Raw genomic sequence first — 25,114 nt, 5'->3', positions numbered from 1 at the left:
TTCCTTTATAAGAGTTGCCGTGGTCATGGTGTCTCTTCACAGCAATAGAAACCATAACTAAGACAGGTCCCCAGAGCCTGCATAAAAGGCAAGGAAAGACGGTGTGTGCCTGCAGTCTCAGTAATAACACAAGACCACAGAGACAAGCTTGCCTGGTCTACATGGGGAAGTTCCAGGTCAATGGCAGAACCCGTCTCAAAAGGTAAGAGACACCTGAGCTTGTCCCCTGGCTTCCACACCTTACACATTCAATATAGACATACACATGACCACACAAACCCATGTGCATGTGTGCTCACAGACACATAAAGGTGGAAAATGTTTTGTAGATTGCTTTTAAAAATTACTCACCCTGCTCATTTTTAAAGCAACTTGCAACAGGAATAAAATAAATAGAAACACATGTCGCTGGATAGACAGCTCAGCAGTTAAAAGCACTGGCTGCTCTTCCAGAGGACCTGGGTTTTATTCCCAGCATGCACATGTGTTGGGGAACCCTACTGTTAAGGTTCAAGTCCACCATGTCCAGATAGCTCTCTGAGCTCAGCACAGAACAGAGGACCCCCTTTCTCAATGGGGCTTCCTCATCTCTGTTGAACCTTATTTGGAGAGTGTCTCTAAGCTCAGATGACTGACCTTAGCTGGAGGGTGACCCTGCACACAATCAACTATGACTCCAGTCCCAGGCTATTTGATACCCCCTTCTGGACTCTGAGGGCACCAGGCACACATATGATTTATCAACATACAGGCAAACAAAGCAACCATACAAAGAAAATGAAGTACAATTTTTAAAAAGACTAGATACATAAGCATTGTTCTATATGGATATTTGCAATAACAGTACCAAGCAGTACCGCTGACTATGTTTCAGTTTTTCTCAATACAAGTTTGTGCAACTACCTACCTCTAAACTGTTGATTTTTGACATGAAATCTGAGAAATCTGTGTCAAACTCTGTTCTTCGTGGATCCAGGATGTCATACTGGTTTTTCTTAATCCCTTGATAGATGTTTTTGAATTTTATCGCCATAATATCTATTCCTTCAATTGTGGAATTACTCAAGGCTGAGTATGTCTGCACGATGGTTATCATTTCTTTAATCTTCAAATAGAAATGCTGGATGGTTAGAAATGAGCTTTTAGGCCCCTTTCTCTAGAACAGGCTTTTTTAATGAATCACAGACTTAAAAACAAACAAAAATGCCTGCCAGCATGTACCTAAATACCTGCACTGGAAAAGAAATGGCAAGAGGAGGAGGAATTTGAGCCCATTCTCAGCCAACAGTGAATCTAAGAAAGCCTGAGCTATGTGAGACCCAGCCTTAGTAACAGGAAAACAGTGGGCCAGTGAGATGGCTTAGCAGGGGCTTGTCAAATCCAGACAATCTGTGTTCAGTCCTTAGGATCCATATGCTAGGAGAGGACTGATGTCTGCAAGTGGTCCTCTGACCCCCACACATGGGCTATGGTACCACACACACACAGAGAGAGAGAGAGAGAGAGAGAGAGAGAGAGAGAGAGAGAAAGAGAGAGAGAGAGAGAGAGAGAGAGAGAGAAATGAATGAATGAATGAATAAGTGAAACAAAACAAGAAAGGCTCTAGAATCACTTGGCTAAATACAAGAAGAGGAAATAAAACCCAGAACAAATTTCTATGCTGGGGATGTAACTCAGTGGCATAATGTTTGCCTTCAAGCATAAGACCCTGGGTTTGATCTCCAGTTCTGAAAAAATGAAAAAGAAAAGCATTCCGAATCCCTACTAGGTAAAGCAAAAGCCAAGACAGTAAGTTACACGCCTAGCCTGATGGTATCTAACCTCCAAGACTCTGACTCTACCACCCAGCTGCAAGAGCCAGAGAGTAGGACATGATTTTATGTCCCCACATAAAATGCATGAGCCATAGTAAGAGAAAACATACAGTATTTGTCTTCATGTGGGCATTAGCTTGATTCATTTCATGTGGCTATCTTCAGTTACATCTTTTTCCCTATATAATCTTAAGATTTAATTTATTTTTTAATTATGTGTGCGTGTGCGCATGGGGGGGCAATTTCCCCCCCCATAAGAGGGGAGCTCCCTGGAGCTGGAGTTACAAGTAGTTATCAGTGCAGGTAACCAAACTCAAGGCTTCTACAAGAGCAGAATGTGCTCTTAACTGCTGAGCTATCCCTCCAGCCCCTCCAACTTAATTTTTTGAGACAGGGTCTCTCTCTGTATCTGGAGCTCCACTGATTGGTTAGGCTGGCTGACCACTGAGCTCCAAAAATTCACCTCTCTCTGCCTGACCAGCACTGGAACCAGAGGCGAGCACCACCAAGCCCAACTACTTACTGGGCTATTAGGGATCCTCACCCAGGAGCTTACACTTGCTCAGTAAGCACTTCACCAAAAACATCTCTGCGGCCCCATGATATCTTTATAGACCCTCACAAAGACTGACACCAAGGGACCTTTCCTGTGGGTTCCCTATAGCCTTTCTAAGGAATACCATTCCTCCTCAGTCAGTCCTAACAACTGAAGTCAGAGGTAAGGCGCTTCCGGCAGCTGTCTGTCCAGCAAAGGCTTCCCATACACACTGTTCAAAAAAAGAAATGAGCATATTGGTTCCAGAAGACCGAAGTCTATGCATTCAGATATGGCAGAGGCTTGCCAGCTGCACGCATTTCCTCGCCTTAATATTGCAGTCAAAAGTACTAGACTTCAAGTTCAAGATCTGTGTGTAAGAAGAATTGAGGTCCTGGGAGAGGCACAGGTTTGCAACAGCCCTTGTGCTGGCACAAGGCACTAGCCTGGGATTGGGAAAAAAAGGAAAAAAAAAATGGTTTCAAAAATTGCAGTGATACATGAGTAACCTAATTGGATGAGTTGAATCAACACCAGGAAGAGACCCAAGGAGACCATGATCTTCACCCACACTGCCTGAAAACCCCCAAACACCAGCACCACGCAGGCTAGGATGGGGTCCTGTAACTGCCTAATGCTTACCTTCTCCAGTCTCTTACAGAAGGCTTCGAACTTTCCAAATATATACATCTCAGAGACCTCGAAAGACTTCTCCCCCGAGGATTCTAAAATCTGCTTCCTCGTTTTGTGAAAGGATGCCTGATATTCCTTGAAGAGAAAAATGCAGTCCTGCAAGAGAGTTGAAAGTAAAAAGAAGCAGGAGGGTGGTGGGTGACCAGTTGATCATACCAGCCCCATCAGCCTCCGAAACAAAGGCCGGCACTGTCGTCAAATGCTCTCATTCTCTGCCTGTATAGTAAAGCCTATGAGCATCACATTTTAAATGTTTTATTTTAAACTTTACTATAAAAAAAAGGTTGCAAATTTAAAAACAAAACAGAAATCACACACCAAAATTGCACCACCAACGCCCGGTTAGTTTTATTTTTTAAATGCACACACACACATCAGAGTTTTTCATTGTGGCGCTTTGACTAAGAATGCCCCCCAGAAACTCGTCTTTGATCACTTAGGGAGCCGCATTAGGAGGTGTGGCCTTGTTGGAGGAGGTAAGGCCTTGTTGGAATGGGTGTGGCCTTGTTTGGAGTGGGTGTGGCCTTGCTGGAGTGGGTGTGGCTTTGTGGGAGGAGGTGACTCAGAAGCTCTGGCCAGTTCTCTTCCTGTTGAATGCCGATCAGCACGTAGAATTCCCAGCTCCTTCTCCAGAACATGTCTGCCTGAATGCCACCATGCTTCCTACCATAGCAATTGACTGAATATCTGAACCTGTAAGGAAGCCCCAATTAGATGTTGTCCTTTACAAGAGTTAAACCGTGGCCACAGTGTCTCTTCACAGTCATAGAAACCCTAAAATAGTCGTTCTGCTATATCTTGGCTGTCCTTGGCCCTCAGCGCGGGCTCTGGAGCATTTCCGTTTTTCTGAGATTTTATTTTCTTTCTTGCTCACTGACACTGTCTTAACTGACTCAGCACATCCCTTCTGATAAATGATCTTGTCCTTGCAGGTGTGACTTCTTTTATTCTTTTTTATTCTTCACCACTTTTTAGGTGTATTCCCTGGACACATTTCAAAGCTTCTTCCAAAAACTCGTGTTCTGCTGTCAAAAGGTAAAAGCTGTGTGTGGACTTTCAAGTCGCCCTGAAGGAGTCTTCCTGTCGCCTTGGACACCTTAAGCCTTGTCCTTTTGTAAATTACTGCAAGTTGTTCTGTTTCTCAGCTCTCTCACAATTCTTTCCTCTGTGAATTAGTGCCCCTGACACCAGGAGAAGAATCTGTGTCCATATGATTGGTTCTGGACTATATGTGAGGAGCGCAGATGCACACAACCTCATTGGGTAATTGCAGGAGAGTCCTCTCAACAGTTTCCACCTTTGGTCACTGATTTCTCCACGTTTTGTTTTTCGAGACAGGGTTTCTCTGTGTAGCTTTGGAGCCTGTCCTGGAACTCACTCTGTAGACCACACTGGTCTCCAACTCACAGAGCCTACATCTGCCTCCCCAGTGCTGGGATTAAAGGTGAGCGTCACCACCACCCGGGCAAACTGTAACTTTTTTTTTTAAGATTTATTTATTATCTATACAGTGTTCAGCCTTCATGTGTCCCTGCAGGGCAGAAGAGGGCACCAGATCTCATTACAGATGGTTTTGAGCCACCATGTGGTTGCTGGGAATTGAACTCAGGTTTTGAGCCACCATGTGGTTGCTGGGAATTGAACTCAGGACCTCTGGAAGAGCAGCCAGTGCTCTTAACCTCTGAGCCATCTCTCCAGCCCCACCTACTGTTGTTTGAGACAAGATTTCATGTACCCCAGGCTGGCCTCAAACTCCCTGTGTAGCCAAGGTTGACCTCAAATTCCCGATCCTCCCATCTCTACCATGCCAGTTCTGGCGGTGTGGGGATATGCGTCTAAACCTCCTTTTATATGGTGCTTGAGACAGGACCGAGAGATTCATGCATGCTTAGCCCAGTTTACCCACACTTCTAGGATACAAGACTCAGCTTCCTGTTTCTCTTTTATAAGTTGTCTTTGTTTTGAGGGGGATGGGAGAGGGGCCTGGGGTGGGGCATCCATCGCTGCCTCTGTGAGCTAGGTGAGCATTGGGATCCAGCTCTGCAAACCTGCTAGATCTTCTCAGTGTCCCCAGCTCCCGGGCCACGTTAGCCTGCTCCTCTAGCTGCCACAGTGATACATAAAAGACTAATTTTTTTATTTTTAATTATGGTTGCACGTGTGTGCAGGTGCCTGTTATGGTGGAAATTGCACCCAAGCCCCCTCCTTCATCTCCCTCCAAACCCGTTTGCATCTCAGAAAGTCTGCCAAATGATGACCTCTCCCCCAGAGATGCTCAAGACTACTCCCACAGGGTATTTAAACTGCCCCCCGCCCAACAGACTCGTGTTTTCCCAGACTCCCTTTCCTGTCTCCCCTCTGGGGGTGGGGGGTCTGGAAGGCTACCCAGGAGTGTTGTATCCATTAAACCTGGGCTTTTTTTAAATTTGGTTTGATTTGGTCTGATTTGGATTGACGCATAGGTGGAGAGGCTTATGGGCATCGAAACTTTTCAGTGCCCACAGGGGCAAAGGTTCTGGGTCCTTTGAAATGAGTTACAGTACTGCTGAGCCGCCAACCCCCACTGGAGTGACATATCAATGACAACCTTTTACATGTCCTCACACCTCTCCACTCACAACTGCTTTACAGGGAACCATGTTTCATGAATGAACAAAAGTAAATGACATTGAACTGGCCGGTGAGAACTTTGCTTTCTGAAAACAAAGTCCTTTCACAAACCTGGATCTTTTTTAATACCGCTGGTGTTTCCTGGTCCCACACATGGTTTGTTCCTCCATCAGTAATGTATGCTTTGCATGCTGTCACCATCTGATTTGTTACCTAAAATAAAGGTGGGTACAAAGGAGCTGCAGGTGAATGACTCTTAAAAACATAATATATGAGATAAACAATAAGTTTATAGAGTAATTAAATCACAAAGTTAAAAAAAAAAAACACAAATCCAATCAAAATGAAGAAAACCCAGAGTCAGATTTACCTACTGCAATTAGGTCACTGTCACTAGGACCATGAGTCCCAAAGTAGAGCACATTTTCCATCTGTCTAGTTCACGACCATTTAGGTCCTGATCTAGCCCAAAGCAATGAAGGATAGTCTTCACACAATGGCTAGGAGAGGGAATATAGACCAATGGTAGAATGCTTGCCTAGCATGCTCAAAGCCTTGGGTGCCATCCTGAGCATCACTTAAATCAGGTGAGGACCTGCAGTCCCAGCACACTGGAGGTGAAGGCAGGGGGGAATCAGAGGTTAAAGGTCATCCCTGTCCTCTATTACATAAGAGAATTTGCAGCCAGCTTGAGAAATACAGGGCCTTAGCAAAGAGGCTGAGGGAGAGATAGAATGAGAAAAGCAGAGAAAGAAGAAAGGGGTAGGGAGAGAGGAGGAAGAAAATGGTGTCTGGTGTATGCAGTGAACTTGGGGGAATGTTTAAATGGGCAGCGAATGCAGGATCACAAACACAGGCTTGCAGGAAGTGTCTAAAGGAACCCAAACCCCAGATTTCAAAGGATGATCCTCCTGGGAAATTTTAAGGATTTGTAATTGATGTGAGTTTACCCTAATCCGTGGCCCTATAAAATGAATTTAGAGCAACTTGAACAGTAGGCTCTGTCACAAATGCTTTTACCCGCTGAACCATCTCTCCAGCCCCAAGGTTATTTTTTGCAGCAAAAGAAATAGTAAATCCCAAAATGAGGCTATGTGAAAATCACAAAAACATTAGTGATCAAAAAGAAACTTGTAACATTTCATTGTTAGTCTGAATACCCCTTAGTTAGTGTTTCCATTGCTGTGATAAAACACTACTGCCAAAAGCAACTTGGGGAGGAAAGGGTTAATTTCAGCTTCCATTTCCACACTACCATCCATCAGGGAGGGAAGTCAGGGAAGGAGGCAGGAGCTCAGGCAGAAGCCATGGAGGGTGCTGCTCACTGGCTTTCTCCTCAGGGCTTGCTCAGCCTGCTTTTTTCAGGACCACCAGCCCAGGGATGGAACCACCCGTAATGGGCTGGGCCACCCACATCAACCAACAATCAAGAAAACACCCTACAGTCTTGTCTATAGGCCAATTCTATAGAAATATTTCCCCATTCAGAATCTAGAAAACCTTAGCTTATGTCAAATTGACATTACAACCAGCCATAATGTTCTGTTTCACAATGCTGAAAAGAATGTTAAGAATCTAGAACCAAGAAAGATCTCAACCTGAAGCGCCAGTAGCAAGAAGGAAACAAAAGGGCAGAGAGGATTTCCACGGGCATCTGAGGTGCAGTATGTAGCTAGATCCTTATTTCCTTTTATAAAACTTGACATGTGCTTTTACACATCTAACTCGATTCCATTCTAATGTTTCTCGGCTAATTTTCTTTTAATCTTTAAAATAATTAACCACAGGATGCAACATGAACTTTGAATACAAACAAGCCTTACCTATTGGGTAGACTCGCAAGTATTTGGAATGACTAAATTGAAGAAAACAGCTACAGCTACAGCTACCTTTAAACAAAAAGCCTGGGTCTGACCTCTGCCAAGGAAAAAGGCATTCATTACTATTTAGTACAACTGACTCCCCCACCCTGGGGAGGCTGGTGAGATGACTCAGCAAGTCAAGGCCCTTGTCTCCCAGCCAGGTGACCTGAGTTCAATCCAAGGGACACACTCGAAGGTAGAAGAAGAGAACCAGACCCTGCAAAGTTGCCCTCTGACCTCCACAAGTTGTGACAGCACAGCTGCACTCCGCTACGCACAAATCATACACACACACACTAATAATGATAATGATGATGATAAAGACGCTCACCTTGATGAACAAAGAGGTCATCCTTTCTGATGTATTATAATACCTAGACACGCTGTGGATCATTCTGATGGCATTAATCAAGTTTTGTATCCCATGTGCCATGGAAACCTAAAATCAAGACACTGGGAATCAGAGGAAGTAAATCCTATCATATATGTTACCCTGGTTTGCTTCCTTTTGCTGTGATAAAATGCCATGACCAAGTGCTTTAATTTTAGAAACCACACTGTTTAACTTGTTAAGATTCCCAACTATTCTCCTCCCTGCCCAACACCCACCAGGCCCTAGAAACTGGGCCTTCAGGAGCATACTCACCAGGTCGTAGTTATAGAGGGGCTGACATACTTTTTCCAGGGTGTACAAATACCGAACGTTATCTTTTGATTCGTTTGCTGTGTCAGTGATTCTTGCATCCAAATCACGCCAATTCTAAGGAATCAAAGTTGCATAAGAATTCAATTATCAGTCCCAACATCTTAGTGGGCTTCAACTTAGTCATGAACTTCAAGCTGTTTTCCCTGAACAAACACACACTGAAAAAATATTGAAGTGTGATTGGTATATATTATCTTGAAGAAGATTTACTTGGGCTGGAGAGATGGGTAGGTGGTTAGAGCACTGGTTGCTGTAGCAGAAGACCTGGGTTCGATTCCCAGCACCCACATGATAGCTCACAACCATTTCTAACTACAATTCTAAGGAACCCAAGGCCCTCTTCTGACTTCTTCAGACACTAGACACTCATGCAGTGCACACACATACAATGCAGGCAAAACATACCTATGCATAAATTAAAAATGAATAAATCTTTAAAAAAAATAATAAAATGGTCCCTAGGAAAAGGGGTGAAAAGATGGTGTGGGGAAATTCGTGCTGAGCAGAAGTTTTGCTTCTATCTTTATTATTTTTATTGTATGTGGGGGGTGTCTGTCTGCATGTATGTCTGTGCAACCACATGTAAGCAGTTCCCAAGAAGGCTAGAAGAGGATGTCAGATCCCCAGAGGACTAGGGTTAGAGATGGTTACTCAGCACCAGGTACCACCAGGTCCTCTGCAAGAGCCACCAGTGCTCCTGACTGCTGAGCCATCTCCCCAGTGTTGCTCTTCGCCCCAGCAAGTGTGCAATGACTTACAACTCCCCAAACACCTTCCAAATAAAAGCGATCATTTCTCTGGATGGCACTCCATAGATGAACTGTCGAAACTCAGAAATAAATCTTGGTTTTATCGGCTGGAAACTACGGTGGTATACTAGAATGTCCGATTCAAAGCTTGACACGCTTAAACACCTGACGGCTGCAGACAGAGAAACCATCTGATGCCACAGAATACAATGGGATAGTGGTCACTGAAGACTGGAAAGGGCCCCAAAATTGAGCTAGGCAGGAGGAATTCATTCTGGTTCTTCTATAGCACAGCAGGGATAACTACTGATTGAAACTATCTACGCTGTATTTCATAATGTCTAGGAAAGTATGAAATCCCCAACATGCAAAAATGATGGGTTTTTTTTGTTTGTTTGTTTTTTGTGGGACTGGGGCAAGAGCTTAGTCATTAAAGTGTCTCTGCAAAAGCAAGAAGACTTGAATTTTATCCCCAGAATCTATGTCAGTAAAGCAATGGGACGTGTGTCAACCTGGAGCTGGGGAGGCAGAGACAGCCAGCCAGCCTTGCCTATTTAGTGAGCCAGGCAGGGATTGGAGAGACGGCTCACTGGTTAATTGTGCTTGCTGCTCTGACTTTGGTTCCCAGCTTGCATGTTGTATGGCTCACAACTGCCTGTAATTCCAGCTCCTAGGGATCCTAGGCCTCCATGGGGCATACATAGGTGGTATATACTCAAAATACATACCAGAACTTTTTTTGTATGTTTTTTGAGACAGGGTTTCTCAGTGTATCCCTGGCTGTCCTGGAACTCACTCTGTAGACCAGGCTGGCCTCAAACTCACAGAGATCCTCCTGCCTCTGCCTCCCGTGTACTGGGAATAAAGGCATGTGCCGCCACCACATGGAAAGATATATTTGTTTCTTTATTATGTATATCATTTTCTGCCTGCATGCATGACCCATGTGCCAGAAGAGGGCACCAAATAGAGACACCAGATCTCATTACAGAGGGCTGTGAGCTGCCACGTGGTTATGGGGAATTGAACTCACAACCTCTGAGAGAACAACCTATGCTCTTAACCTCAGAGCATCTCCCAAGAAGCAGTTTGATAAGAGTGTTTACAATGAAAAGCCTTTTACCTTTAACAGCTTCGAGTGTGCAACATTTAGCACATTTATGACGGCCTTACAGCTGGACCCTTTAATCTGCTCGATAATGTAGTTGAACTTGGCTGACATACGTTTCCAGTGCTCCAATTCAGTGAGTGGACCCGAATCGTCAGCTTCTTTTCTCATCTGCTCACTCTCAATAAGGACCTGCAATTGAGTATCATCACACAATCACCTGTAGCCCCCTCTTCTGGCTTCTCTGGGTACTGCAGGCATGGGGTACACATATATGCATGCAGGCAAAACATTCATAACACACAAAATTATAAAATAAAGTAAAAACTGCTAAAACTTCAGACTTCAGTATTTCTAAAGACACCATGTCAAGGGGCTGGAGAGATGGCTCAGAGGTTAAGAGCACTAACTGCTCTTCCAGGGGTCCTGAGTTCAATTCCCAGCAACCACATGGTGGCTCACAGCCGTCTACAATTCAATCCAGTGACCTCTTCTGACATGTAGGCAGAACACTGTATATGTAATAAATAAATAAATCTTTAAAAAAAGACACCCTGCCAAATGAAAAGACAAGGCATAGGGGGTTATAACAAAGAATTAAGATCTGGCAAACATCACGTAAAGTCCAACAGGTCAATGAGATAACACCAAGCCATTCAAAAGAAAAACCACCCAAATGATTTGATCAGGCAAGTCAACAAAGAAGCCTAAGCAACTATTTAATATGCTCAACTTCAGTAGTGTTCAGGGTAGTGCAAAGTCAATCAAGACAACATTGCACACTTGACAGAAGGGCAATCTGACAATCCCAGCTATAACCAGTGGCTTGAACAAGTGAGCGCTTCCATATGTAAAGTACATAAATCCATTTAACCTTAACTGCTGAGCCAGGTATCTTTGATGTTACTGAAGACTCAGTGAAAAATAGCCTAGATCAGGTTGGCTTATGGGCATGTCTGTGGGTGACTATCTTAACTATGTTAAGTGATGTGGGAAGACCTACCCAACCTACCATGGTGGCACCATTTCCTAGGCAAGGGGCCCCAGACTATGTAAGTGGGGGGGTAAGCACAGGTAAGCACAGGTAAGCATGCATTTTTGCTCCTAACTATGGATGTGACATGACTAGCCCTTTCAGATTCCTTGACTTCCCTACAATGGTGGGCAGTTGCCTGGAATTTTGAGCTAGAAGAGGGTTCCCTTTCCTCCCTGATTTTTTTTTTTTTGTGTGTGTGTATGTGTGTGTGTGTGAGATGCTGGAAGTTAAACTTAGGGTTTATATGTGTTAGACAAGCACTCTACCATGAGATATATTCCCAGCCCTGCCTTTTTATCATGGTATTTTATCACAGTACTGAAAGCAAAACCACAATAATAACTATTAGAGGGCATAATAGTATCCAATTAGAGCCCTATGCTCAAATGCTCTGAGGGATTCCACTGACTTAAGGACTCCTGAGCACACAAAAAGGAAGCCTGAGCAAAGACAGTTATTGTCCTTTGTAACAGCTAAAGGAGAAATGACTTACTGAGGGAAGGGAAGACTAAACTTCCTTAAATAATGGATAGCTGATTAAGTACTGAAAAGTCTAACAAAATACAATTCCTTTTTTAAAAATAGCTCTTTGTGCCATCTGAGGTCACTTCCTTTCTTTAAGATTTATTATACGGCCCGGTGGTGATGGCACATGCCTTTAATCCCAGCACTCGGGAGACAGAGGCAGGCAGATCTCTGTGAGTTCGAGGCCAGCGTGGTCTACAAAGCGAGTTCCACACCAGGCTCCAAAGCAATACAGAGAAACCCTGTCTTGAAAAGCCAGAGAGAGAGAGAGAGAGAGAGAGAGAGAGAGAGAGAGAGAGAGAGAGAAGCACTTGAGCCAACAGGTAACGGATGAAAGGAAATATTAAGTGCTGGTGAGGGGGGCTTGAAAAATGACACCCATGGTCTGGCAATGGGCTGGATGCTGATGCTCCCCCCACAAAACTCACATGCTGAGGCCTGATCCAGGGTGACAGTGTTTGGAGGTAAGGACTTGGGAAGGTTATGCTTGAGGGCTCTGCCCTTATGACTAATATCTGCATCTCTATTGGCTTGTGGGTGTGCATGTCCTTGTGTGCACAGCTTGAGTGGAGGCTAGAAGTCGACCTCAGTTGTCCTTCCTGTGGCACTGCACACTTGGTGTTGAGACCGGGTCTCTCACTGAGCACCAGGGCTCACCCATTCGGCTAGACCATCTGGCCAGTCAATGTCAGGGACCCACCCATCTCTGTCCCCCAGGCCTGGAGATTGAACCCATCTCTGTCCCTCAGTCCTGGGATTGAACCCATCTCTGTCCCTCAGTCCTGGGACTGAACCTATCTCTGTCCCCCAGGCCTGGGATTCCAGATGCCAGCCAGCACATGTGGCATTCAGTTGTTGTTTATTGAGACAGGTTTTCTCTGTGTAGCCCTGGCTGTCCCAAACTCGCTCTGTAGACCAGGTTGGCCTCAAACTCACAGAGATCCACCTGCTTCCACCTCCTGAGTGCTGGAATTAAAGGTGGGTGCCACCATGATCTGACCAAGCAGGCTTTTTATGTGGGTGCTGGGACTGAACTCAAGTACTCACGTTTGCATGGCAAGCACTATATCAAATAAGCTACCTCCACTGCCCCAGCAATGCTGACATATACTATGTTTTTTCACTGCTGTGGCCTTGGCACCAAAATACTGATATGAAAAAGCCTGGGCTGAACCTATCTGACAGAAGTAAGACATCCACTGGCCACCCAGGATGTACTCATGCAGTGTCTGTCTCTGTGGCTCCTCACTGCGTCGTTTCCCCCTGTCTTTCATGAGGAGTATTCACAAGACACAAGTCATCAGGGACAAAGTGACGTACCTAGGACCAAGCCACAACTCCAGGGGAAGCAGAGTGGCCTCACCTGCTCGATTTGCTTGTACCACATCATCAGCACCTCCTCCAGCTGATGCAACATCTCGGAATTGCTCGCTGCGGCTGTGACTTCTTCAAAGGTATGCAGCTTGGAGAAATCGATATTGTCCACCTTCTTTAACATCACTGTTCCCTCAATGCTTATTCTAGCACCTAAAAGAAGAAAAAAAAACCCAACACATTATAAACAAGAAAACGATACATTATAAAAAAAAAAAAAGTACCCATACGTTAAATGTCAAGATGTGCTTTCCAAGCTGCCATATTTACAAAAAAGCGTAAGATCCAGTGCTTTATAAAGATAAAATTCTACAGGTAGGTATGTAGCTCAGTGGGGGACAGTGCTCACCTAGCATGTACAAAACCCTCAGTTTGATCCCCAGCACCACATAAACCAGGCTTAGAGGTTTCACCCCAGTACTTGTGAAGGTGGAGGCATGAAAAGCAGGAGTTTAAAGCCATCCTGGGCTACAAAACCAGACTACGTGAGATCCTGTCTCAAAAAGAAAAGGGGGGAAAAAAGGTCATGAGTTGACTCGTGAATCAAATTGTGTATTTTTACATTAAGGGATAAAAGCACGTTTTAAAGAAATCACTGTAAAGCACAGTTTAAAATATTTATTTTATGTGTACATGTATGTGTATGCCTGAGTATACGTATATGCACGGGATGTGTGCAATGCACACAGAGACCAGAAGGGGGCACTGGATCCTCTGGAACTGGAATTACGGGTGGGTGCTGGAACTCAAGCCTGGGTCTTCCACAAGAGCAGCAAATGCTTTTAACTGCTGAGCCATGTCTCTAGCATAAGTATGTATTTTTTTTTTTAGTGGAAAATTTTTAGTGGAAAACAAGAAGAGATCCCCCCTTACCCTTTTACTTGCAGAGCTCCCCAGCAATGAGGGGGGTCTCATGTTTTCCCACCTTATCTCCAGGTCTCCTGGTGACTTTCACTGCCATCTCCTTTTGGAAAGCCCTTCTATCAACCCTGTTTTCAGTAACGTACCTTGCAGCTAACAGTCTCATGTTGAGTTGTTGACCAAACATTAAATCTTACACTTACCATCTAAAAATGAAAGATATCTGTTGATGGTTTCTGTGAAAATATGTTTCTCAGATTCACCCTGCTTGGACTGGTTTAGTGCACCCCAGTTGTTCGTTGCAAGAATAGCCGGGAGAAATATGTATTGCAACATGTTCCTGATCCCTTTTAAGAGTCCTTTAGATGCATCCAAGACGGTAAATAGCACATCCTGAAAGGGTGGTATTCAACTGTTATATGTTAAGTCCACTAAGGAGCTGAGAAAAACATCATAAGCTATTTTTCACCTGCAGTGGACAGTTGATGCATTTTGTAAACCACCGGGAAAGGGTTAAATGCCTAAGAATGTTGGAACTCTAACACCAACAATCTTACCTTCGGCCCTATTCTGTGCATTCCCACATGGATTTCATGTGCATTGGTGTTTTGCCCACACATATGCCTGTGTGAGGGTATTGGGTCCCCTGGAACTGGAGTTACAGACAGTTGTGAGCTGCTGTGTGGGTGCTGGGAATTGCACCCAGGTCCTCTAGAAGAGCAGTCAATGTTATTAACCCCTGAATCATCTCTCTAGCCCCTTCCTCTGTATTTTAATCTCTTCCAAGGGGAGGAGCTGTGCCCTGTAACCTAGCTGAGGCATGGGAGAGACAACTGAGCCTGTCACATATGACGCCCTCCCTCAAGTATAGGTGTCCTGTTCATGCAAACAATCTTGTGAAGTATGATAGGTAATCTTTGTCGTCAACTTGCAAGGTGCTGAGGGAGTTAGGGAAGCCTGCCTCTGGGTGTGTATGAGATGTGTTCCCCTAGTGGGTGACCTCATGAAGGCTCAGAACTAATCCACAGGCCAATGCCTTCGTGGTAAGACAATTATATGAAGAAGTGGTATGAAGTAGCAGATGGCAGAAACGGGTCATTGAGAACAGATCTTTGGGCTGTCCTCAATCCTGTCCTGGCCCCTTCCTATATGCCCATTTTCTCTTCTTCCTGATTGCCATGACTCTGAAAATCATTGGTACACTGTATGACTCTGCTGTGTTTATATTTACAGAGTTATGATATGAATGAATGCTTATCTAAACAGTGAGGAATGCAATCATGTCAGAAGAAGGGAGGGTTGGGTGGGGGCAGAAAGTTCTTAGATTTAAATTTGCCAGGCATGGTGGCTCATGCCTTTAATCCTAGCATTCAGAAGGCAGAGGCAGGTGGATTGCTGTGAGTTTGAGGCCAGCCTGATCTACATAGTGAGTTCCAGAGTTACACAGTAAGACCCTGGTTTGCTTGTTTTTTTGGTTTTTTTTTTTCATTTTTCAAAAAAACCAACTAAATTCTCATACATAGAGGAAAGTCCACGATAAAGCCTAAAATGATTAAAAACAGACCTGTAAAGCTAGCTAAATTTAGCAGTGTAAATGAAAGAATATTCTAAAAGAGACTTTTTAAACTTTTTTTTTCTTTTTTCTTTCTTTCTTTTTTTTTTTTTTTCTTGTTTTTTGTTTTTCGAGACAGGGTTTCTCTGTGGCATTGGAGGCTGTCCTGGAACTAGCTCTTGTAGACCAGGCTGGTCTCGAACTCACAGAGATCCACCTGCCTCTGCCTCCCAAGTGCTGGGACTAAAGGTGTGCGCCACCACCACCCGGCAAGACTTTTTAAATTTTTTATAATGTTTTTAGGTATATGCGTATGTACTCAGGGAGTGGACATGAGTGCAGTGACTGCAAAGACCAGACAAGGTGGTGTTGGATCCCCGGCATCTGCAGTTACAGGTGGTTAAGAGCCACCCAATGTGAGTGCTGAGAACTGAACTCAGGTTCTCGCTAAGAACAGTACCTTCTGAGCGAACTGTCCAACCTCATCTAATAGACTTAGGGGTTCCCTCTGGGGAGTGGGATAGAGGTCAGCCGAGCATAACAAGGCTCAAAGAACCTGTTCCTCTTTAAACTACATGCACATGTAACTGAAACTTCGAGAAACAACAACAAAAAAAAAAAAAAAAAACAAAAAACTAAAACATAAGTAGGCTATGGCTGCAGACAATAGTAGTCCCTGGTACTCAAGAGGCTGAGGCAGGTTTGCTTGAGCCCAGGTGTTCAAGGCCAGCCTGGGTAACACAGTGAGACCCTCTCTCCAAAGATAAAGGCGGCTGGAGAAGTAACTGAGTAGGAGAGCATTTGGCCAGCAGATGCAAAGCCCTGGGTTTGATCCTCAAAGCGAAAGGAAAGGGGGGAAAGGGATAGGAGAAGAGGGTTGGGAGGAGTGTGGAGGGGGGAGAGAGAGGGTGGGAAAAGGAAAGGCAATGAAGGGGAGGAGAGGAGGGAAGGGGGAGAAGGGGGAAGGCAAAGGGAAGAGGAAAGGGAATGGAAGAACAGACCGAATCCTAGATAAATAGAAGAGAGCATTCCTGAAATTGATGACAGACTGAACACTCGTCCACACACACAGATGACAAGAGTGTAGAAAGAAAGAGAAAAGCAAGCAGAGGGAAAGGGCAGACTCCTCAGGAAGGGCACTAACGGACAGTGGATGGCTCACCCACAAGTGCAGTACCTACAAGGGCCCGGGGGACAACTGCCCACCTCAACAACCTGTCTCCAGGCAGTCTTTCATCACAAACAGGAAAGAAGCCAAACTACATCCAATTTGTTACATGTCTCACTCCAGAAGGCAGTAAGACCCCCCCCCCCCCCGAGAACAAGAAAGAGGATGGATGGGAGCTCTTGGAAAATCTACTGTAAATCAGGTAGTATAGCAACAGTTTCTCTCAGAGGTCTCACAACAATTGAGCAAAGAGGGTGTCATTATTCCCCATCAGTCATGCCCATGTCTCAGAAAGGAAGAGCCACCTGCTAAAGGAAACAGCTTGGAGGCAAATTCTGGTCCATGTAACTCTACTAGCTGTTTCTATCCTGCTGCAGTCCAGCCCCTGACTAGGTTAGCATGCCTAGACGATAAGTCAGTTCCCTCTTCTCCTAAGATGACTAAAAATCTAAAATACTAAGCAAAGAGTAGAAACAGAAGTGAATGTGTCCCTGAAGAGTGCACATATGGCAATTCCGTGCACACCATACAGAAGACAGCGAGTTTTCATAAACTTTAGGGCTTGCGGTTGTGCTGGTTCATTTTTATCAAGTCGACAGAAACCAGAGTCACCTGGGAAGAGGGAAGCTCAACTAAGGAACTACCTCAGGCAGACTGACCCATGGGCATGGCTGAAAGTCTTTTCCTGGTTAATTGATGTGGGAGGGTCCAATCCACCAGGCCACCCCTAAGCAGATGGTTGTGTTTTATATATGGAAGCAAGCTGAGCATGCCATTGGGGGCGGGGGCAGTCAGTAAGCAGCGTTCCTCCATGGTCTGTTTCAGGTCCTGCCTCAATTTTTCTCAGTTGCTATGCTATGATCTGGAAGTGGAAGGGAAATAAACCCTTTCTTGTCCAAGTTGCCTTTGTCCAGTATTTTATTGCAGCAACAGAAAGCAAATTAGAACAATGATGCATGTCTATAATCCCAACCCTTGAGAAGTAGAAGTGGCCTGGGGGTTGGTGGCCCACGCCTTTAATCCCAGCACTCGGGAGGCAGAGGCAGGTGGATCTCTGTGAGTTCAGGACCAGCCAGGTCTACAAGAGTTAGTTCCAGGACAGCCTCCAAAGCCACACAGAGAAACTCTGTCTGGAAAAGTCCAAAAAAAAAAAAAAAAAATAGTGGAGGTGGGAGGGTTAGGGGTTCAAGGACATTGGAGATTTTATACATACATACATACATACATACATACATACATACATACATACATACATATCTCAAAGCCATCCTGGGCTGTCTGTGACCTTGTCTCAAAAAAAACCAACTTTTAAATATTTTCAAAACATAAACTTCTAAAGGCAGAATCTACAGGAGAACAAAATGCAGCTCTATTATAGGCAGTCTCTTAGCTCCTGTCAGTATACAAATACATCATTTTCTTGGAACTCAGTACAGTTCTACATATAGGAAAGGAGACAAAGGCACTGGGGAAACACGACGAGTTACCTGTGTTTTAAAACATACCTCATAAATGTTTTTAGCATTGATGGCAACCTCATTACGACAGCGAACAAAAAACATGCACAGTCCTTTTAGCTTTTCTGGGGCTGCGCTGTCTATGTACAGTCTCATCATTTTTGTCCCTTTGGGTACTCCAGTGATAGTTCGACCACTCTCTGAAAACAAATGCCAAGAACTGAACATACAATCACAGAACTGACCCGGCTTGGTAAGTGACTGCTTACTGGCCAGGCAGTCTATCCTAATGGGTAAGCTGTCTGCCAAGGCAAGGACCTGTCTCAAAGTAGGCAGATAGCATTCCTGAGGATGTCAACAGAAGTTGCCCTCTGACCCCTTTACCCCGTACACACATATGTGCAGGTGCACCTGAATCATACCAACACACTCGGACATACACATACTACTCTTTAAAGTAGAAAGGGCAACCCAAGTATCTAGTTATTAGAACAAAGGTATAGTAACCTGGTTGCATGTTGATTATCTTAGGGGTAATACTGGAAAGCCAGATGCTGCAACTAACAGCTGCAGCAGGCACAAGACCATTGAGCCGCAGCCACGAGGGGCAGCTGCTGGGCTCCAAAGAGGTATTGTGACGACTTCTAGCCATCTGAAAACATATGGACAAAATGGTCCACCTGTTCCAGGGAACTGCAATTAAATTCTAATGGAAAAGTGTATTTCCCGATAGAGGCCAGAATGTCTCTGACATCTCTTCCTAAATCATGTCAGCAATGTCTCAAATGATTGCTTCTGAAAAAGGAATTTTTTATTACATTTATTTGGTGTCTGTGCACATTATGTGTCAAAGCATGCATGTTGGGGCCATAAGACAACTTGCAGGAGTTGGATCTCTGCTTCCACCATGTGGGTCCTATAGACGGAACTCCGATCACCAGGGTTAGAGGCTGGTGTCTTTACCTGATGAGCCATCTTGATGACCCTGGTGTGTTCTTAAGATAAAGATTTATTTTGCTTCACGTATGTGAGTGGTCTTGCCAGCACGCATGCCTGTGTACCACCTGCATGCAACGCCAGTGGAAGCCAGAAGAGGGAATCAAATGCCCTGGGACTGGAGTTACAGATGTTTGTAAGCCACCATGTGGGTGCTGGGAAATGAACAGCCCCAAGTGCTTTTAGTAGCTGAAACACATCTCCAACTCCTTTAAACACTATTTTTTTAATGGTTTTTCAAGACAGGCTTTCTCTGTGTAACAGTCCTGGCTGTCCTGGAACTCACTTTGTAGACCAGGCTGGTCTCCAACTCACTGAGATCTGCCACCCTCTGCCTTGGGAGTGATGGGATTAAAGGCGTAAACACTTTTTTTTTTTTAACATAGATTTCTGGTAACGTTTTTGCTGTAAAAGTGGAAATCTTCTATGTGCAAGAGGAAAAATAGGCAGACTTCAACATTAATCAGCCCAGGGTCTTCAGAAAACACCCTTACCAAGACCTGGTGCATCTCCTTCCTGATAGAAAAATTTCAGTGTCTTACAACCACCTTTCTCAAAAAACTTGCTGAATGGGTCCAGCTGTTAAATGAAAGAGAAAAACGAGGATCAATAAGATACTGGCTTTCCAACAAAATAAAATAACTCCTATACTAGTGCTTCGAATATCTTAATCACTGTCCCTTTCCAGATAGAGAAAATAAGAAGTAGCTTCCTGAAGGGCCTGGTGGCATAGGTCTGTGACCCCAGCTGCTCGGGAAGCTGAGGCAGGATTACAGGTTCAAGGTCTGACTAAGATACTGAGTGAATGCATGGCCAGCCCAGGCAACTTAGAGAGATCCTCTCTCAAAAATAAAAAGTAAAAAGAAAGCTGGTGTGAGTCAGGGAAGGAAATAGATAGATCAAAAAGCAGGAAACTTGAGAATACAGGTGAATTCCATTTCTTGGTGTCCTCATTTGCTTTCTGTTGCTGTGAGAAATACCATGACCAAAAGCAACTTTGGGGAGAAGAGTGTTCCTCCATCTTACAGGTTACAGCCCATCATTGAGGGAAGCCAGGCAGGAACATGGAGGAAGGAAGAAGGAACTGAAAGAGAGACCATGAAGTAACTCTGCTTGCTACCTTTCCTGTTCAGTCTGGGCCCATCTGCACAGGGATGGTACTGCCCACAGTGAAGCTGGGTCCTTCCACATTACTTAATCATCCAGAAAATTCCCATCCCCGGATATGCTCACAGGCCAGTCTGATGGAGGCTATTCCTCAACTGAGATTTCTCTTCCCAGGTATATCTAGGTTTGCATCAAGTCATCAAAGACACACTTGCTTTCTTGGTTGGTTGGTTCGTTGGCTGGGAGGCTGGTTTGGGGAATGCATGCACATGGGAAGGCAGGTAGGGGTGTGTGAGGGGGGGTGTGGGTGTAGACCAAAGGTAAACCTAGGGTATCATTCTCCTGGATCCACCTCATTTTCCTTTTTGTTGAAGCTTGAGCCAGGCTGACCTGAATCTCACTACATAAGGCTCTACTGGCTGCCCAGCCAGCCTCATGTATCTGCCTGTTTCCACCCCACTATGCCTGGCTTTCTACATGAGTTCTGAAGGGTAAACTCAGGCATTTTTACTAGCAGAGCAAGTGTTTTACTGTACCAACTGAACTGTCTCCCCAGCCACCACCAGCCCACTTTTTAAAGAGGTACTATCTCACAGTTGGGCATGGTGGCACTCACCTATAATCGTGGCACAGTGTAAATAAGGAATATGGGTTAACTTAAAATGTAAGAGCTAGTTAGTAGTAAGCCTGAGCTATTGGCTGAGCATTTATAATTAATATAGGCCCCAGTGTGTTTATTTGAGAGCAGCTTTGGGACAGGAAAACTCCATCTACATTCCACCCATGTAGAAGGTTTTTAAAGACATGGATTAGTCATGCTAAGGGTCTAGGGACCACATATGGGAGCCACCCCCTAGGAGAGAGAAACTCCATTCTTACATAATTATAGCCTAAAGGCAACAAAAAAGCCATCAGCACAGCTGCCTCATCCAACCCCCCCCCAGAACAGTGACAGAGAACACATCCAGGGTCTGTGTACAGTGACAGGGAGCACACCCGAGGTCTGTGTACAGTGACAGGGGAACACACCCAGGGTCTGTGTACAGTGACAGGGAGCACACCCGAGGTCTGTGTACAGTGACAGGGAGCACACCCAGGGTCTGTGTACAGTGACAGGGAGCACACCCGAGGTCTGTGTACAGTGACAGGGGAACACACCCAAGGTCTGTGTAAACTGTGGAACACACCCAGGGTCTGTGTACAGTGACAGGGGAAAACACCCAGGGTCTGTGTACAGTGACAGGGGAACACACCCAGGGTCGGTGTACAGTGACAGGGGAACACACTCAGGGTCTGTGTACAGTGACAGGGAGCACACCCGAGGTCTGTGTACAGTGGCAGAAGAGCACACCCGAGGTCCGTGTACAGTGACAGAGGAGCACACCCGAGGTCTGTGTACAGTGACAGGGAGCACACCCAAGGTCTGTGTATAGTGATAGGGAACACACCCAGGGTCTGTGTACAGTGACAGGGAGCACACCCGAGGTCTGTGTACAGTAACAGGGGAACACACCCAGGGTCTGTGTACAGTGACAGGGAGCACACCCAAGGTCTGTGTACACTGACAGGGGAACACACCCAGGGTCTGTGTACAGTGACAGGGGAACACACCCAGGGTCCGTGTACAGTGACAGGGGAACACACTCAGGGTCTGTGTACAGTGACAGGGAGCACACCCAAAGTCTGTGTACAGTGACAGGGGAACACACCCAGGGTCTGTGTACAGTGACAGGGGAACACACCCAAAGTCTGTGTACACTGACAGGGGAACACACCCAGGGTCTGTGTACAGTGACAGGGAGCACACCCGAGGTCTGTGTACAGTGACAGAAGAGCACACCCGAGGTCTGTGTACAGTAACGGGAACACACCCAGGGTCTGTGTACAGTGACAGGGGAACACACCCAAGGTCTGTGTACAGTGACAGGGGAACACACCCAGGATCTGTGTACAGTGACAGGGGAACACACCTAGGGTCTGTGTACAGTGACAGGGGAACACACCCAGGGTCCGTGTACAGTGACAGGGGAACACACTCAGGGTCCGTGTACAGTGACAGGGGAACACACTCAGGATCTGTGTACAGTGACAGGGAGCACACCCGAGGTCTGTGTACAGTGACAGGGGAACACACCCAAAGTCTGTGTACACTGACAGGGGAACACACCCAGGGTCTGTGTACACTGACAGGGAGCACACCCGAGGTCTGTGTACAGTGACAGAAGAGCACACCCGAGGTCTGTGTACAGTGACAGGGAGCACACCCGAGGTCTGTGTACAGTGACAGGGAGCACACCCAAGGTCTGTGTATAGTGATAGGGAATACACCCAGGGTCTGTGTACAGTGACAGGGAGCACACCCAAGGTCTGTGTACAGTGACAGGGGAACACACCCAGGGTCTGTGTACAGTGACAGGGAAACCCACCCAAGGTATGTGTACAGTGACAGGGGAACACACCCAGGGTCTATGTACAGTGACAGGGGAACACACCCAAAGTCTGTGTACAGTGACAGGGGAACACACCCAGGGTCTGTGTACACTGACAGGGAGCACACCCGAGGTCTGTGTACAGTGACAGAAGAGCACACCCGAGGTCTGTGTACAGTGACAGGGAGCACACCCGAGGTCTGTGTACAGTGACAGGGAGCACACCCAAGGTCTGTGTATAGTGATAGGGAATACACCCAGGGTCTGTGTACAGTGACAGGGAGCACACCCAAGGTCTGTGTACAGTGACAGGGGAACACACCCAGGGTCTGTGTACAGTGACAGGGAAACCCACCCAAGGTATGTGTACAGTGACAGGGGAACACACCCAGGGTCTGTGTACAGTGACAGGGGAAAACACCCAGGGTCTGTGTACAGTGACAGGGGAACACACCCAGGGTCTGTGTACAGTGACAGGGGAACACACCCAGGGTCTGTGTACAGTGACAGGGGAACACACCCGAGGTCTGTGTACACTGACAGGGGAACACACCAGGGTCTGTGTACAGTGACAGGGAGCACACCCGAGGTCTGTGTACAGTGACAGGGGAACACACCCAAAGTCTGTGTACAGTGACAGGGAACACACCCGAGGTCCGTGTACAGTGACAGGGGAACACACCCGAGGTCTGTGTACAGTGACAGGGAGCACACCCGAGGTCTGTGTACAGTGACAGGGGAACACACCCGAGGTCTGTGTACACCCACACTCCTGCACACCCACACCAACCACACACCCCCAAATAAAGGAGGAAAAAAAAGACAAATGATGTTAAGACTTTAGCTTACTGATGGGCAATCCAAAATTAGTTCTTCCACGGTTGGTATGTCCAGCCCAATCTTCTCTGCTAGAATTTCAAATATGTATTTGTATAAGCTGTCAATTCTCATTCTCCGGTTTTCCCTTGCTTCTCTGAATCTTGCCTAACAGAAGTGAAAACGCGTGTAAAAATGTTAAGCATGAAGAACATGTAGCACTCAGGAAGGCAGGGGGGTTTCTATGAGTGGGAGCGAAGCCAGCCTGGAAGGAAGGAAGGAAGGAAGGAAGGAAGGAAGGAAGGAAGGAAGGAAGGAAGGAAGGAAGGAAGGAAGGAAGGAAAAGGAAGGGAGGGAGGAGGGAGAAGGAGGAGAGAGAGAGAGAGAGAGAGAGAGAGAGAGAGAGAGAGAGAGAGAGAGAGAGAGAGAGAGAGAGAGAGAATTTTCAGTGGAACATTTCCGGACTTTCACACACAGGCCTGTGGGCTGCACACCTGTCTCTCTTTGAGGGTCTCCTGGAGGTTTGGAATGCCACTCATACTGCGGCGGTACTTGGAGGCCCTCCGGGAAGCCTGAGAAAGCCCATCCGACAGCACTGACTGCGCAGGCCTCGGGGTGAGCCTCGGCCGGATCCTGCTAGTGCTGCCTGACTCGTCATCATCGGGTATCGTGGTTTCCTCATCTGAGGGAATCAGACTCCTGTAGTCAGTCACCGAATGAGCCGTGCCTGGGGTGTCCGGAGTGGGCGGGGCCTCTCCTAAGGTAGTGGGCTGGGATTCTTCTCCGGGGTGGGTCATGTCCTCGGAGGTCGGGGCCTGCTCCTCGGAGGTCGGGGCATGATCCTCGTAAAGGCGCGGGGCAGAGTCTTCATCGGAGCGAGGGGGCGGAATTCCCTCTAAGGTCGAAGCCTCTTCGCTCTGAGAACGTGGTGCTGTGTGCCCTTCCTCAGACTCCATCTTTCAACGTGGTTTCCTCCTGCAGATCTTCAATGTCCAAACCTAGAATTGCAAAGTATTTCCATTGAGGTTGGCGCAAATAACTTGCCCATTAGGTGCTTTGGTTTCTCCCAGTGATGGCTAGTCTTGGTTGTCAATTTGACACACTCTGGGAGGGAAGATGGAACCTCAGTTGAGGAATTGCCTACAGCGGATTGGCCTGTGGGCATGGCTGTAGAACATTTTCCTGATTGTTAATTGACAGTGGAGGGGCTAGCCCATTGTAGGTGCGACCATCCCTAGGCTGCTGGGCCTGAGCTATATAAGAAAGGTAAAGTTCCTTTAATCCCCAGCACTCGGGAGGCAGAGGCAGGCAGATCTCTGTGAGTTCGAGGCCTATCTGGTCTACAAAGTGAGTACTAGGACAGCCTCCAAAGATATACAGAGAAACCCTGTCTCAAAAAAAAAAAAAAATCCTAAATAAATAAATAAATAAGGTAAAGTGCACCCAAAGGCTGGGAACAAGCAAGAGAGCAAGTCGGTAAGCAGCTTTCTTTTATTGTCCCTACCATGCTTTTGCTGGAGTTCCCACCCTGACTTCCCTCAGTGGTAAACCGTGACCTGAAAACGTAAATCAAACCCTTTCCAATTTCCTTTTGATCATGGTTTTTATCAAACAGAGAGTAAACTAGGACATTCCCTTAAAGCTAGACAGATAACAAAAAGTCATCCAGCCCTTTACCACATTATCTGAGCAAGCTAAGGTTACAAGCCTAGAGAG

General features: G+C 46.0%; 1 protein-coding gene across 1 annotated transcript in view; it reads right to left on the bottom strand.

Annotated features, from left to right (window-relative positions):
• Window positions 1-24,382, bottom strand: part of Dnah8 (dynein axonemal heavy chain 8) — a 225,306-nt gene extending 200,924 nt beyond the window's left edge. Inside the window, exons 1-12 of the mRNA XM_035452046.1 lie at window positions 23,893-24,382; window positions 23,432-23,566; window positions 19,541-19,625; window positions 18,099-18,250; window positions 14,077-14,266; window positions 13,002-13,165; window positions 10,093-10,269; window positions 8,161-8,274; window positions 7,846-7,953; window positions 5,764-5,865; window positions 2,992-3,138; window positions 908-1,105 (exon numbers count right to left, since the gene is read on the bottom strand). Coding sequence (XP_035307937.1) covers window positions 908-1,105; window positions 2,992-3,138; window positions 5,764-5,865; window positions 7,846-7,953; window positions 8,161-8,274; window positions 10,093-10,269; window positions 13,002-13,165; window positions 14,077-14,266; window positions 18,099-18,250; window positions 19,541-19,625; window positions 23,432-23,566; window positions 23,893-24,354 — 2,034 coding nt within the window. The 5' untranslated portion in view covers window positions 24,355-24,382. The remainder of the gene's footprint in view (window positions 1-907; window positions 1,106-2,991; window positions 3,139-5,763; window positions 5,866-7,845; window positions 7,954-8,160; window positions 8,275-10,092; window positions 10,270-13,001; window positions 13,166-14,076; window positions 14,267-18,098; window positions 18,251-19,540; window positions 19,626-23,431; window positions 23,567-23,892) is intronic.
• Between the last annotated feature and the right edge of the window lie 732 nt (window positions 24,383-25,114).

Source organism: Cricetulus griseus (genome assembly GCF_003668045.3).
Source record: "Cricetulus griseus strain 17A/GY chromosome 1 unlocalized genomic scaffold, alternate assembly CriGri-PICRH-1.0 chr1_0, whole genome shotgun sequence".
NCBI classification, from domain to species: Eukaryota; Metazoa; Chordata; class Mammalia; order Rodentia; family Cricetidae; genus Cricetulus; species Cricetulus griseus.
This window is presented reverse-complemented; position numbering and strand designations above follow the sequence as displayed.